The 15,534-nt window shown below is 43.7% G+C and overlaps 1 protein-coding gene across 9 annotated transcripts; it reads right to left on the reverse strand.

The window, feature by feature from the left end:
* Positions 1 to 7,220: 7,220 nt before the first annotated feature.
* RNF6 (ring finger protein 6) lies at positions 7,221 to 15,239 on the reverse strand. 9 transcript variants are annotated; one of them, XM_065730161.1, is made up of 5 exons: positions 15,007 to 15,073; positions 14,512 to 14,618; positions 11,808 to 12,009; positions 10,719 to 10,826; positions 7,221 to 9,881 (listed from the first exon to the last, which is right to left on the reverse strand). In XM_065730161.1, exons 3-5 carry the CDS (start codon positions 11,998 to 12,000, stop codon positions 8,146 to 8,148), a joined length of 2,037 nt encoding a protein of 678 aa, XP_065586233.1. In that variant the 5' UTR covers positions 12,001 to 12,009; positions 14,512 to 14,618; positions 15,007 to 15,073; the 3' UTR covers positions 7,221 to 8,145. The 9 variants fall into 9 exon arrangements, with proteins under 9 accessions (XP_065586233.1, XP_065586235.1, XP_065586236.1 ...); XM_065730163.1 differs by having other exon boundaries at positions 11,808 to 12,013; XM_065730164.1 differs by having other exon boundaries at positions 14,509 to 14,618.
* Between the last annotated feature and the right edge of the window lie 295 nt (positions 15,240 to 15,534).

Genomic DNA, 15,534 nt, shown 5'->3' on the forward strand with positions numbered 1-15,534 from the left:
GTGTTTCTTAATTCTTACCACATGCATACAAAGTTAATTGCTACACATAAGAACATTAATTATACATTGTGCTTATGCATATACTGGCATTGCTATTCTTTCAGAACAGAAATAACAGTTCTTATATGTACATTTCTAAAACAATGAATGGAATAAACTGCATGCAAAATATAGAGTTCAGTGTACCTCAAAGCTCTGTGAAGTATAAAAATAGCTTACAGGCAGTGTAAGGTATGTGTAAACGTTCAGCACAGTAGAATGAACACTGCATAAGGAAATGCATTTTAATGGAACCGTCCAAGATGAAGACTTAATACTAAAGACAAGACAGAAAGGCCCAACATAATATACAAGTGTTTTTCTTGGAAGTAGGAATAAGTGTCCTGTCCCACTTATCTCACGATGGGAATTCCAACAGCTGCATGGTACTAGCCACATTACAGGACTGGATAACATAACACAGAGCCTTCTGGCATTTGCTGCCTTTCTGCCTTAATATCCTGTATTCAGCTTTCAGCCTGATAACCCAGGCTGCACTGGTGTATGATCAGGAGAGTCAGGTCTCAAAGCATCTTCAGGGACGGGTAAATCCTACACTCAATCAACTTTATGTCAGTGTCTTTTCTTAGTGATCCCAGTTGAAAGAAACAATCTTTACATTTTGATGGGATGTGTCCTAGGATACTGAAGAAACTTGCAAGAATACTCTCTATCATTTGTGAAATGATAATCTGGAAATATCCTGGATAGTAATTTGTGGAAATAGTCTGCTTCTACGATGAAAGAATTATTAAAAAAAAAAAAAAAAAAAAAAAAAGGAGTCTGAGAAACAGGAAGAAATTAGAACACTTCTGCCTAATTTGCAGTTATTTTGTAACACTGGAATCCATTTCTAGTTTATATATTATTAAAGGAGAGACTATTAGAGAGGCCTACGTGGCCATAATAGCAGCTAGGAAGTCACTGATAATATCATACATGTAAGAAAATTAAAAAACGAACAAACAACAAAAAAAACTATTAATTTAGTCTCAGAGTTCTCTACAGCTTTTCCAGGGTCCTGCCCAATCCAGCTCTCTGGGTCATTTTCAGCACCAAGACTCTCTAGATACGTTCTAGATTATTGCTGCCACTTGACCTTGATTTAGTATTTCAATTATTTTTTTTTAAACTTCTGCCCATGCTTTTCAAATTATTTCCATATAAGCAAAATTAGTTTTCTTAATGTCACCAATAAAAGACGCTCAACAACTTACTCCTTCTAGAGGTAAAGCTAGCCCAATGCCAATAGCTGTGTACTTGAAGCAGATTTCCAAAAAGAAATGTCTGTTAGATATAATCTAAAGATGGCTTAAAAGACATCTCCTATAGGGTCAGAATAAAAAGCCATTCATCTTTGACATTTCTTTATTTTTAGCTTTCTTTCATGCCATAGAACTGTGTTTATGTAAGCCATATCCTAATCAATATCTGAACAGAGGACAGTTGGCTGCTGAATTAATGTTCATTAAAAAAAAAAAAAAAGGAGAGAAGAAAACCTAAGGTGGAAGAGAATAAAAACTTCAAAGTACAAAGCAGATCCTACTCTCACAAACATACTGAAGAAACCACCGTAAGCAATAAGAATCATGTATTAATCCATAAAGAATTAAATTCTGCCCTTAAAGATAGGCATCAAAATGCAAGCAGTAAAAAAGAGAGAGCTCTATAACAAAGTATAAGGATTTGACAGCAGCTCTGTAAGTGAACTTGACCCAGACAGTGCTCTGAGAGATGTTATCTCTGTTCCGAGATAACATCAGCATGGCAGGCACTAGAAAGCCAGACCATCTTGACACAGACAATATTCCTCCTCTTGTTTCCTGGCTTGTTTCTACTTAACTTCCAACTGTAGTTGCATTTAAGCACCCCGTTCCCTTGACTGTAGTTAACTATAAGGCTTTGAGTCTTCTGTATCCAGTCAACATCAAGTTATCACTAACCGTTGCAGTAAGATGACTCAGCAGCCGTATTTTTGCAGCAGGATGCAAATGTGGCCACCCAAAGGCATAACCTCCCTTTAATTACTATGACAGACACAAAATGTACAGGCTTGCCCTGTTGATAGCCTACAACCTGATGAAGTAGTGCTCTCAGTGCATTTTAAAAGTGGGTACTTGTAACTTCCAACACTTCCAATCCCACCCAACAATGCCATTCTGCAGGCATCAGGTGGCCCTGCATCTAGCCCTGTAACAGATGCACACGAACTAGGGGCCCAAAACTGCCATGGAGGACTCCCTTCCTCAGCAGTCTTTTAAACTCTACCACATCACCCATTTCTACTGTCCCTAGTTTCTCATTAACCTCCTGCATCCCTATCCCACAAGCCTGGAGGAGAGAAGCTCCAGGCAAACCTCAGCATGGATGCTAGGAGGAAATTTTTCACTCAGACTGTGGTGAGGCACTGGCACAGGCTGCCAAGAGAAGCTGTGGATGCTCCATCCCTGGAGGTGCTCCAGGCCAGGCTGCATGGGGCCCTGGGCAGCCTGAGCTGGCGGGTGGCAGCCGGCCCTTGGCAGGGGATTGGAATTAGATGGTCTCAAAGGTCCCTTCCAACCCAAGCCAGTCTGACTCCACGATGCTGCCCAGTAGCACCATGGTAGCGCGTACCTTCCAGTATGTGTTTTTACAACGAGAGCGAACCTTACAGAAGTGGACAGGCAGAAACTGGGCAAATTACCAAAGTCATCACACACTCTTTAAATCACACACTGGAGAAGTGCAGAATCCATCCAACAGGAATCACTCACACCTCTGCTGATGCAGGCTTTATGAAGCAGGAGCAAATACGATCCTGTGCCTTTCTATGTTCAACATTTACAAAGAGCATTCCTGAAGCAGAGCACAGCAAGGGTGACAAATACAGTTCAACATTAGGCAAGTGTTTCTTTAAAAAGGGGAAAAATGTGCTTAATGAATGCTTCTATGAAAAGCTGAGAATTGCACTGGAGAAAATCTCTTAACTGGGAGGTGGGAGTCAAATAAAAGAAAATAAAACATCCACAGGAAATTGTCAAATACGCTGAATTATGAGAAAGGAATGTTGTAGATCACTGAACAACTTGCATCTTAGTGGGATGGAGGACTGTGATGATATATAGGAAATTACATTACAGCATATATAGGAAATTAGCATTACAGTATACGGCTTTCGTATTTCTTTTTGGGAAAAAGGACTAAATAAAACTCACTGCAATAGTCCGTTCTAGAGTTACTGCTCAACACTCAGGAAAGAAACTTTGAAGTCTTCTTAGATACTTTCTTCAGATATCAGCTGTGTTGGGCAGCAATCAAAATCAAAACTGACATATCAGGAATTATTTCAGTTCACTGAGGGGATAAAAGAAGTTACTGTTCTATCTCCTCATAATGCCTGCATCCGCATCTTATGTACTGCATGACTTCCTGTCCTGCTAAAAAAAGAGAAATGAGAATAGTTACAAATAAAGAAAAGCTTCTACGGAGAAAGATTTATTAGGAGTCTCCTGTTAAAAATAAAAAGTGGAAGAATTAGCAAAATGAATGGGGAAGTGTTATTTGCAGTGATGTTACATTTCACAGTACAAGAATTATACATCTTAAATAGTAGAAATTTAGGTGTAAAACAGCAAATGCTTCGTACAGAAGAAACCTTTTAACTCTAATCATATCTCTGTGGGGATCACAAACACAGGTGTTTGGAGTCTGCTAGGAAATGAAGGAACAAACAAACAAAGCTCTTAAACATACAGATGACTTTGAGAAACCCCTAAACCATGGGCAAAGTACAGTAGTACCTGGAAGTGCATGTGGAGAACTGGAGGAGTATCACAGCAACACCAGCAACAGAAGCCAATACACAATGGAACAGCTGAGTCTTTAATTGATCCTATCAGTACAATTTGCCAGGGAAATTGAGGAACAAATGGCATGCCCTTCCAATGAAGTCAAGCATAAATAGTTGACAACTCATATGCAACAGGACAGGAATATAACATGGAAGATTTCATCTTTCCTATCCATTAGCCCATGATTTCTGTGTAAAACTCTAACTGTACATTTGGATATTGCCCAGCTCAGTAGCTGCAGCTCAGTTCTGGGTATCCAGTCTTGAACTGTATCACAGAATCACAGAGCTGTAGGGGCTGGAAGGGACCTCCAGAGATCATGGAGCCCAACCCCCTGCCAAAGCAGCTCCCTAGCCCAGGTTCATAAGTTCATAAGTTCATAAGTTCATAAGGTTGGAAAGGACCTATAAGATCATCTAGTCCAACCATCCTCCTATCACTATCTCTACCCAACTACTAAATTAAGTCCTTTAGCACCTCATCTAAACGCTTCTTGAACAGCGCTAGGGATGGTGCCTCAACCACCTCCCTAGGCAGGCCATTCCAGTGCCTGACCACTCTTTCAGAAAAGAAATGCTTCCTGAGGTCTAATCTAAATCTTCCCTGGCGCAACTTGTGGCCATTCCCTCTCGTCCTGTCATTACTTATCAGGGAGAAGAGGCCTACCCCCTCCTCACCACAACCCCCCTTCAGGAAGTGGTAGAGTGCAATAAGGTCTCCTCTGAGCCTCCTCTTCTCCAGACTAAACAATCCCAGCTCCCTCAGCCGCTCCTCATAAGACTTGTGCTCCAGGCCCCTCACCAGTTTTGTTGCCCTTCTCTGAACACGCTCCAGGGCCTCAATGTCCTTCTTGTAGTGAGGGGCCCAAAACTGAACACAGTACTCGAGGTGCGGCCGTACCAGAGCTGAGTACAGGGGGATGATCACCTCCCTGCTCCTGCTGGCTACACTATTTCTAATACAGGCCAGGATGCTGTTGGCCTTCTTAGCCACCTGGGCACACTGCCGGCTCATGTTGAGCCGAGCATCAACCAACACCCCCAGGTCCTTTTCCTCTCCACATTCTTCAAGCCATTCTGCCCCAAGCCTATAGCATTGCATGGGGTTATTGTGGCCAAAGTGCAGGACCCGGCACTTGGTCTTATTGAACCTCATCCCATTTTGCTCAGCCCAGCTGTTCAGCCTATCCAAATCCCTCTGAAGGGCCTCCCTACCCTCAGGCAGTTTGACACATCCTCCCAGCTTTGTGTCATCTGCAAACTTACTGAGGGTACACTCAATTCCCTCGTCTAGGTCATCAATAAAGATATTAAACAAGATGGGCCCCAAAACTGACCCTTGGGGGACACCACTCGTAACAGGACGCCAGCTGGACTTAACTCCATTAACCACTACCCTCTGGGCACGGCCCTCCAGCCAGTTCTCCACCCAGAGAAGAGTGAACCTGTCCACACCACGGGCTGCCAGTTTCCTTAGGAGAATACTGTGGGAGACCGTGTCAAAGGCCTTGCTGAAGTCCAGGTAGACTACATCAACAGCCTTTCCCTCATCTACCTGTCTGGTCACCCAGTCATAGAAGGAGATGAGGTTGGACAAGCACGACCTGCCCCTGGTGAACCCGTGCTGGCTGGGTCTGATCCCTTTATTGCCATGCACGTGTCGTGTGATCTCCCTCAATAACATCTGTTCCATAACTTTCCCTGATACCGAGGTCAGGCTGACAGGCCTGTAGTTCCCCGGGTCTTCCTTACGGCCTTTCTTGAAGATGGGAGTCACATCGGCAAGCCTCCAATCTTGTGGGACCTCTCCAGATAACCAGGAATGCTGATAGATGGCAGAAAGTGGCTCGGCAATCACCTCTGCTAGCTCCCTCAGCACCCTTGGGTGGATCCCATCTGGCCCCATGGACTTGTGGGAGTTCAGATGGAGGAGAAGATCTCTGACCGTCTCTGCTTGAATCACAGGGGGTGCATTATGCACCCCGTCCCAGACTTCCAGGTCAGGGCAAGTACCATTTGGATAACTGTCCTGTTTATTAAAGACAGATGTGAAGAAGGCATTGAGAACCTCAGCCTTTTCCTTATCATCTGTGGTTATATTGCCTGCCACACCTGGTTGCACAGGTAGGCGTCCAGGCGGGTCTGGAACGTCCCCAGAGAAGGAGACTCCACCACCTCTCTGTGCAGCTGTGCCACTGCTCCGTCACTGCACTGGGAAGGAGTTCCCACACACATTTGTCCTATGCTTCAGTTTGTGGCCGTTTCCCCTCATCCTATCACCACACTACACAACAAAACTCCAACTTAACCAAAGAAATCACAATTTCTCTTTACCTTTAGTGCGTTAGTGAGCAGTTGAGCAGGATTCCAACTTGAACACTGCACCACAGCTGTAGCACCTGAGTGAGGCAGCTTTCAAATACAAAGGAAAACCATAGGAGATAATAGACATAGGAAGTAGCAGAAGGCACACTTATATTTACTGTCCACATCAGGGACTAAAAGAATAACAGAAAAAAAGATAGTTCCAGCAACGATGTTTATATCTCCTAATGTCTTGATACTGCACAGGAGCCACCAGAGAGATGTGGCCAACATGTTTTCATAACAATTAGCAGTCCAAATGATCATCATATCCTGAAATCATTTAAACCTCTTCAGAAAAATTCAAGAAGCATCCCAAATTTATGGAACTTCTGACCTGAGCTTGCCATGTGCAAACCTGAAAAAGACACCCAGTAACTCAAATAGGATTGCATCATTTCCCTTCCAGGTTTGCATAACCAAGTGTTTTAATTGAAACACATCCTGTCAAAGCAGTCCATGGTCAGAATAAGTCAGCATTTATTCAGTAAGTAATCTTTCAACTACTCAAAATAGACATGTGTTTCATGATTCTGCATCTCTCTACAGATTGAGATGTACATTCCACTGAAAAAGATGAGCTTTTCTAACATTCAGGTTGCTTCAAAAATGCCTTAGGAGAGTTTTTTGTCTTGATTTTTCTTTTAATCTACCACAGCAGCTAACACGTACCATGGAAACACGGCACACAGCTGAGGGAAATGGAAGGCAAAATACCTGACAATGAACATTAGGTCTTCTCACCAATATACAGGATATGGTTCAAAAGTAATCCACACAGAGCCTCGGATATTTACTTCGCAACTTTATTTCTTTATAAGTTACTGGTATAAAGTTTAATATCTAATCATACAGTAATCTGGATACTTCAAGGGAAGCTTATTTTGTCTCTTTTAGTGTCTTCTGCCATTTGGTCCTCAGACATGTTTTAAGAGGACAAATAACATATGTACCTTAAAATTCTGTACAAAAACACTTCAAGCCTTTGTTTTTCTGAGTAGGATGCACAAAACATGCATATTGTAGACAATATAATGGTTCAGGAATTATTTCCCTCTTTAAACTAAGGCAGTTTAAAAAAAAATGAACATGAATATTGAGTAATTTGGAAAAGTAAAAAGGCTTCCTCAATGCTCATTTACTTTTCGAGCACACATGTTCATTAAGACACACTCTTGAAATTGTCATCAACGTGACTGCTGTCCATGCTGAGAAGACAGCGATTGTCAGAGACAGCTTTTAATTATGTACATTTCACATCACTAACCCATCCGCCTTTGAACATGAACTTGTCAGCATTAAGCATTGTGTAAAACCACGCGCAAAAATTGGCATAAAAATTTTAAATAGAACCAAATTGGAAAGTTTTTGGAAAGGATATTTGAATGTTAAAAAAAATATATTGTATATTAAAATGAGCACTTCAAGTAACTTAAATATCTTTAGCAAACATATCCAGCAAGAGACTCTCTCTAAAAGAAATTGTTCTTAGAACAAAAAGCTAATGAATGGCTATTTAGACACTAATTTTTCAACACAGTGGTAGGTCTGTGTGAAACAATTTGTAATCTAAATAAAGTGAGTCCATTACACTGTTAAAAAAAAACCATACAATAAGCAGGACTGATTAACTATTGCATTTCTCTATTTACAAAAGTGCTTAGCATAACAAAATTACCTAAAAAAATATAAACTTTACCGATATCATTTGGTTCTATGTGTACTCCTAGATCTGCACTCGGAGAAAAATAGTTATTTACATTGCTAGATTTAGACAAGTTTCCTTTTATTTTTAAAGAAATCTAACAAAACTCCCCACACAAATGGACCGCTATGCAAGTCAATTCATTTGATCTGGCTCATTATAAACAGAGCAGAAGTAGATCTTTGAATACTGCGTAGTACAAATGATTTTAGCCATTGTCTGTGGCATTAGACCCCAATACAGGCTGCCGACAAATTGGGCAAGTGGAATTTTCAGAAAGCCAGCGATCTATACAATGAATATGAAACTCATGCATGCAAGGTAACTGCCTTAGCTTATTTCCTGTTACATATTCGTTAATGCAAACACTACATGTTTTACTGATTTCCTCCTCAGCGTGAATATCCCCATAATTCCGAGTAGAAAGATTGTCAATCTGCTCTTTGGTTAAACCTCTTAGACGTTCATCTTCATCATCTTCGTTCAGCAGGAAGAAGTGGGCAAGCCGAAGGATGGGCAGAGTTCCATTTTCCACTAGGTTGTTAGCGCCTTGAGACTGCCTGTTATCCTGGTTTTCATTACTGCGACCATAGTGTTGTATGTCACCACTCCGTCCATTTCGTTCACTGCTGTCTTCTACTACATGCCCATTCCGTGAAGAAACCTCACTTGGATCACTGCTATTGTTTGCTGAACTTGAGTTATTCTGCTCTGCCTGTACATCTGGTAAGCGATGAGCACCTCTTTGCATTTCTGAGTTAGATTCCGTTTCCATTAAAGAACTCAGTTCTCCAAAACCTGTCATAATTTGTCTAAGGATTGACCGAAGAGCCACGGATGAAGGCTCACCAAGCCCAGTTTCTGAGATGCGACGAAGAGGTATCCGTATAGTGCTAACGTAGGTTCGAATACCCGCGCGTTCTGACCGCGATATCGTCCGCCGAAATCCCCCACTGTCACTTTCAAAAGTAACGGTGTTCTCTGCCATTCCTACTCTAGAACGAGTTCTACTAGCAATACTGTCCCGATCTCTGTTTTCTCCAGGGCGAATTCTTCTCACTTGAAGATCTAGTGTAATTGTGGGATGCCTTCTAACAGCAGCTACAGGCCTACTAGATTCCTCCTCTTCCGAAATTAATCCTGAGGATGGGGCTGCAGCAGAAAGCTGAGGCATTTGAGTGTTATTTCGTGCCTGTTGTTCAGCAGGCTGCTGAGCATGCTGCGCTGTTTGCCTTCTACTTCTACTAGCTTGCTGAGTACTTCTATCCTGCCTCTGCCCACGTTCCTCAGAATAAGCAGTCTCACCTTGCCTTCGCAATGGAGAGCGGCTTCGACTACTCAAAGTAGACCTCAAGCGCAGTATTTCCAGTCTTTGGTTTGTATTCACCCGAACGTTAGTTCTAGATCTACCTCTTGTCACTCTTGTAGAAGTACCTCTTTCTGGCATTTCTCTTGGTTCGCCAGCAGATGTAGAACTATTACGTGTAGTATGTGCTTGGTGAAGGCCAGCCAACTCCCGCGTTCTACTCCTGAGCCTCCCTGAGACTGGATGAGAGGCTGCTTCAGAGGTTTGCACCACAGAGCTTCTTAAAGACCTGGTCCTTGCAGTGCTTGCAGCCCCACTGTTTGCTTCTCTTGTCATCCTGCTCCTTGTTCGTGTGGTTACTGGACTGACAGCTCTTTGATGTCTTCTTTCTAAATACATTCTGCTACGATCGATACCCACATACTCTTCACCAGTGGTTTCAAAATTATTATGCTCATGATTTATGTTGATTTCAAGACTAAATCGAAATTCTCCACTGTTCGGATTTGTTCGACTCACGGCTCTCCAGGTTTGGTTCCCACTCTGTCCACTGCGAGTGGCATTTCCTGTGCGACGAAACGTGTTCAGCCACTCAAGCAAAGAATCACCATTTGAGTTTTCTCCAAGAACATCAGAATCTGAGAGAAACAAACAATTGCAAGCAATCACATAACAGCATTCTTAGCACACTACAATGTATGACCAAATCCTCTGCGTTTGCTGAGTTCTGATTTCCCAAGCGTCACAGTATCAGGACAGCTACCTTCCTGTGATAACATAATTTTGCTGAGAATATGCTTAATATAGAAATGTCAGCAAAACTGCCCAGTTCAAGATGGAATTTTGGTCTTCCCAGCAGGTACAGAGAAATGAATATATCCACATAGCCTCTTCTGAGGAAGCACTCAGAGATGGCCCAAAGGTAGTTCATTTTGTCCAACATCCATCTCTCACTTAAGTTCCTGATTTGAGAGTAACTTTGTCAACTAATTTTGACAAAGTGAGAAAAACTAAGACAGATTTTATCCTTTTCGAAAAGCAACTGGCCAAATGAGCCAATACTGGTGAGGAAGTGATGGGCATAAACAGAATCAAGCGTGCTGTTAAAACAAACAGGAATAAAACAAAAACAAAACAGAAGAGAGATTAATTTTTAACAGTTTTCTTTTCTGCTCTAACTTCTCAAACGTATAACAAAATCCTTTAAGAATTAAAAGAATAATTTTTTTTTGCACTTCTAGATTCATTAACAAAAAAGAACCGAAACAGAAAAAGAAACTAATTTGGGCTCCTATTAAACTTTCATTAGATTTTTTTTTTAAGTTGTTTTATATCGTTAGGAAATCTCCTACTTGGAGAACATTTCACAGAGGCAGAGTGGAAAAAAGTCTTGAAATGGCCGGTACTGAAATTGGTCAGCATTTCTCTTAAATATCTATATATACTATATATGCATATGAAGAAAGAATGTTTACCTCCAGAAGTTCTACCTTCACCTTCTCTGTGTTCCAGATCAGTCTGTGATGCCAGACGCTCCTTAGCCCCTTCCAAACGTTGCTGCAACTCTTCTGCTGTTATTTCCCCTGAAATAGTTAACATTTTGATCATGCCATTAGGTGAGACACCATTATCGGCTCAACGTAGCCATGCAGAAATAACACTATTTTCTATCTTGAAGGAAAATCTTAAGAAAGGACATAAAATTAACTAAATTTAAAAGCAAAGAGCACTAGTGTGAAATTGGAAGATAAGTAAACAGATAACAAGAAGTAGTTACTAGGGAGGGAAGAAGTGTGGATGCCAAATGTGCATCAAGTGCACGCTAATTTCAACAACCAATTGGAAACCCAAAACACTGTCATAGTCAGATATCACAGAATCATAGAATGGGATGGGTTGGAAGGGACCTCAAGGACCAAGTTCATGTGACTACCTCAACCCAAGTGCAAAAACTTGCACTTGGCATTGTGGAAACTCACCAGGTTCACAGGGAAGGTCCCTCTGGATGGCATCCCTTCCTTCTGCTGTATCAACCACACCACTCACCTTGGTGTCATCAGCAAACCTGCTGACAGTGCACTCAATCTCATCACCTATGTCATTCATAAAGATATTAAAGAGGACTGGTCCCAGAATGGACCCCTGGGGCACACCACTTGTTACAGACATCCACCTGGCCATAGAGCCATTGGCCACAACCCTGCGGCTACGATCATCCAAACAATTCCTTATCCACAGAATAGCCTACCCTTCAAATCCATATTTCTGCAAATTAGAGATAAGAATGCAGTGGGGGACCACATCAAAGACCTTGCAGAAGTCCAGTCAGATGACATCAGTTGCCAGATGCTCCTTAGTACACCAGCTGTTAATTATTTAGGCTTGGATATTACCAACATACATATAAGTTATACATTTTTCCAGCTTCAGCATCTTTTAAAGTTAATTTTTATTGACCATGATTAATGTGAAATAGAAATTCACATTTCCTCTAAACGTGAAGCCTGACAACAGCAGCACTACCTCACAATATAACAGTTCTGCTGAATGCACCCACATCTTACCAGGAGTGCCAAGCAGGTTGTGGTCTCTCATCAACCTATAGTCTTCTTCATTGAGTTCATTGATGAACTGGTAGTAGGCTTCCTCCCTGCTGAGGCGCTCCAGTTGTCGCTGTCTCTCATCTTCACCATAACCATGCTCTCGTGAAGATGCCTGTTCATTGCCATTCCCTGCACGGTGCCGAGAGCGATCCATGATGCCAGGCTGCCTTATACAAAATTGGAAGGTTAGACTGTACAATAACTAAAGCAAGAATTTACCTAATTTATGGTTAGAAGTTCCCAGAATTTTCATTTGAATTAGTTTATTAATAAACAGCTAAACGTGATTAAGATGAACCAAACTCTATGTTATTGGCTAAGTCAGTTCACCGGTGTTGTTTATTATGCAAGTGTTTTGCTTCTAACTTGCTCAAAAATAGTTCTAAGCCCCTATTTTTCATTGAAAAGACACTGCAGTTGGTACACCAACTTTAAAACACAATAGCAATGACAGCTTTATTTTAGCTAAATAAGGATAGTACAGAAAATTAAAGGAATAACACAAATCTATTTCGCCCTTCCCAAGTGAAATAAAACAGCAGTGTGTAGTACTTCAGATGCTAAAGTATCTCTGAAAACATTGTTCTGTAATTACCCAGTGTAGACTTCCAAGAAACACAGTTACTGCTTTGGAGAAAAGCACTCGAAATGTTTACTGATAAGCACATTACAGCATTATCTCTGTACTACCACTCTTGCACAGCACAAAGCCTACAGACACATTTTTGGTGGAAGTTATTCTTTCAACATTCTGGCATTACTTTTATATCTCCCTTGCAATCCCTAGTCCAAGTGTTAGCTAACAAAGGAAAGCATCTCCCTGTTCTTGGCCATACCTGAATACTTCAATACTCAATTTTAAAGAAGAGAAAGCAGAGTGTCATCCTTTCAATGGGGCTTCACATTTAACAAAAGCCAACTGTAATACCTGCTGTGGTAGACAACTGACAGAACAGACCACTTCTCTAATGAGATTACCAGGAGTCACATACAGCACTGCTCTGTTAAATTGTGGAGAAGTTATTGAGTAATACTTCTTTCTGAGGGATCAGTTCACCAACATGTCAATCTCTTCAAGTGTTAAATGGGGAAACACAGAACAGCATTCTCAGCACACTCCCACTCCGTAATTAGTCTTCACAGAAAAGCTCACGAGCTAACAAGCAGACCAAACCAACTATGAGACATACATTCAGTAAAGAGTAAATCTTTATCACTGCTGCCAACAGATATGAAGAATCAGGAAATGTATTTGCCAACAGCAGATGCTGGCATACATTTAATATACCTTGCTTACGTTCTCTGTGGGATCCATTCTGATGCATCCTTGGTCTCCTCATTTTCCACCCCATCTGCTATATTTCCCCCTTCACCATAGGTGACTGCACTTCCAAACACCCAATGAATCTTGTCATTCATCTGCCTCCTGCATCCAATTACTGCATTTGCATATTTGTAGTGTTTCCCTTCTAGCTGTTAAATGAGTTAAACTTAAGCTATATGAAACCTGAGTATCTCCCCTTGAAGACATTTTCAGTTCCCATAATGTTTGCGGGGGCTGTTAACTTACTGTCACCCTCTTTGCTCATCCTCATCATCTGCAGTTAAATGCTGACTTTCATTTACCACAGAAGCTACACTCAAATCAGGTCACTTCTCCCAACACGTTTCTAAGCACAAATTCCTCAGCCAGCTCTTCATCTTACTATCCTGCCTTCTTCAAAACAAATGCAACAGCCCCCCCCTCCACTCAACACATGGCAATAGCACTATTGCTACCCTGATAGCACTTGACTGCTATCATGAAAATGCTTAATCCATAACTGCAGCAAATAATAAAGTGCCTCTGCTCCAGATGACTTGATGCTTGAGGTAAGTAGCACACAGATGACAGACAGAACTCATTTAGTTTCACGTAAAGCTGCTATTGAGATGAAAACCTAACAGTGAATTTAGTGCCCGCCCCACAACAACTACGATACGTTAACCAACTTCCTGGCTGTATCACACTACTGCTGCAGAGAAACTCACACATCGATTCTCAAGATGAGAAGCCCATTGCACACAGTCTCCCTCAACCTAAATTTAAACTGTTGTGTGCAAGAGATATTCTTTGCTTTTCCTCCTGCATTCATGCAAAATCTGGAATTCTACCACCCACAAAAACTGAAGAAAATACTGTTTGTTGACAATGGGTGATTACTCACACTCCTTAAGTGACTCACATAGAAACCATAAGTGTGAAGTCTTCGGCTGACCCATCTGTTTAACATAACTGCAAGGATGACAGCTACTAGCCACATTTGTTATCAAACACCATAAAAATGAAATACTTTGGCCCTTAAAATATTTCAAGGTGTTGAAAGTTGAAGGATTTTAACTACTGAAACATAAAAATGCAAAATGCATTTATGGCTCCGAGTTACTCTTCCATTGCAAAGAAACAGGTGCCACATGCCAGCAGCTTGTCTGCATTTTCCAGCCCAAGATGAGCTCTTTTCCTTCTTAATTCACACCTGTTCCAGCCCAATCTCCAATATTTACAATCGTTTCTACCTAAGCTGCACATACTGCATGCTTTTAGGCTCTGGTCCCTCTCCACGGCTCCCTACCCTCCCCCCCTCCCCCGTTCCGAGAGGGTATGCGCTTTCTGAAAGCCTACCACCTGACTTCAAGACGACAGCTGAGTTTAGATGAGGAAACCTCGCGGACCACGAGACCACTTAGGATTCCCGTCACATCTCAGCCTCCAGGCGAGATGATCTCACCGAACTTGAAGGAAAAAAAAAAAAAAACGATAATAATAATGAAGAGGGAGAGAAACCAGCAGACCCTGCGTGAGGGGGGGGGGGCGGAAGCAAAGGTAGACAAAGGAAGCGTCGCACGGCGATCAGAACCCCGTGGCCTCCCCGTGCACCCCGGGCAGCGCAGCTCTGCAGCCGTCGGCGCTCCCTCCGGCCCGGGCGCCGCGGGAGCAGCGGGGCAGCGCACTCCCGGGCCCCAGCCAGCGCCCGCAGCCCGCAGCCGGGCCGGGGGAGGCCGGGGGCAGCGATCGACACCTCTCCCGGCCAACCAGCTGGCCGGCCGCCGGCCAATCGCGACCGGGCGAGGTAGGCCGCGTCCCCCCGCCTCTCCTCACGCTCCCCGGCCCCGCACTAACCGCCACCGGCCGGATCGGCGCCTCCAGCGCAGCCCGCGCCCCCGGCCGCCCCGCCCGCCGGGGAGCGACATCAGCCGCGGCTCGGAGCCGGACAGGCGTCCATGCCGCCGCCCGGAGAGGGGCCGGGGAGACCCGGGGAGCCCAGCCCCGCCTTCCTCCCGCGGGCCGGAACGGTCCTGCTCCCGGCCCCGTTCCGCGCTCCCCTTCCCTCCCGGCGGCGGGAGCGGAAAGACACCGACCCCTGGCTGTGCGAGCGGGCGTCCCAGCCCCGATTGCGGTCCGGGTAGCTGCCGGGAGCCGCGAGCGCAAGTTCCGAGCGCGGCCCTCCGCCGAGCGCCGGCCCTCCCGCACATGCGCAGCCGCGGCGCGGGCGGCCTTGGGGGCGCGGCTATGGCGGCGGCTGCGCGCTGTGGCAGCGGTCCCGCGGTGGGGCGCGCTGTGGCGGTGTGCCGGGGCTCTCTGGGATCGTGGGCACAGAGCTCGAGGAAAAGGCGTCGCGGCTTCCCCGGGCGCCCCAGCTGTCCGTGA

This window comes from Cyrtonyx montezumae, unplaced genomic scaffold, assembly GCF_038088225.1.
Source record: "Cyrtonyx montezumae isolate F1298 unplaced genomic scaffold, pur_monq_1.0 scaffold_12, whole genome shotgun sequence".
In the NCBI taxonomy this organism is placed as follows: domain Eukaryota; kingdom Metazoa; phylum Chordata; class Aves; order Galliformes; family Odontophoridae; genus Cyrtonyx; species Cyrtonyx montezumae.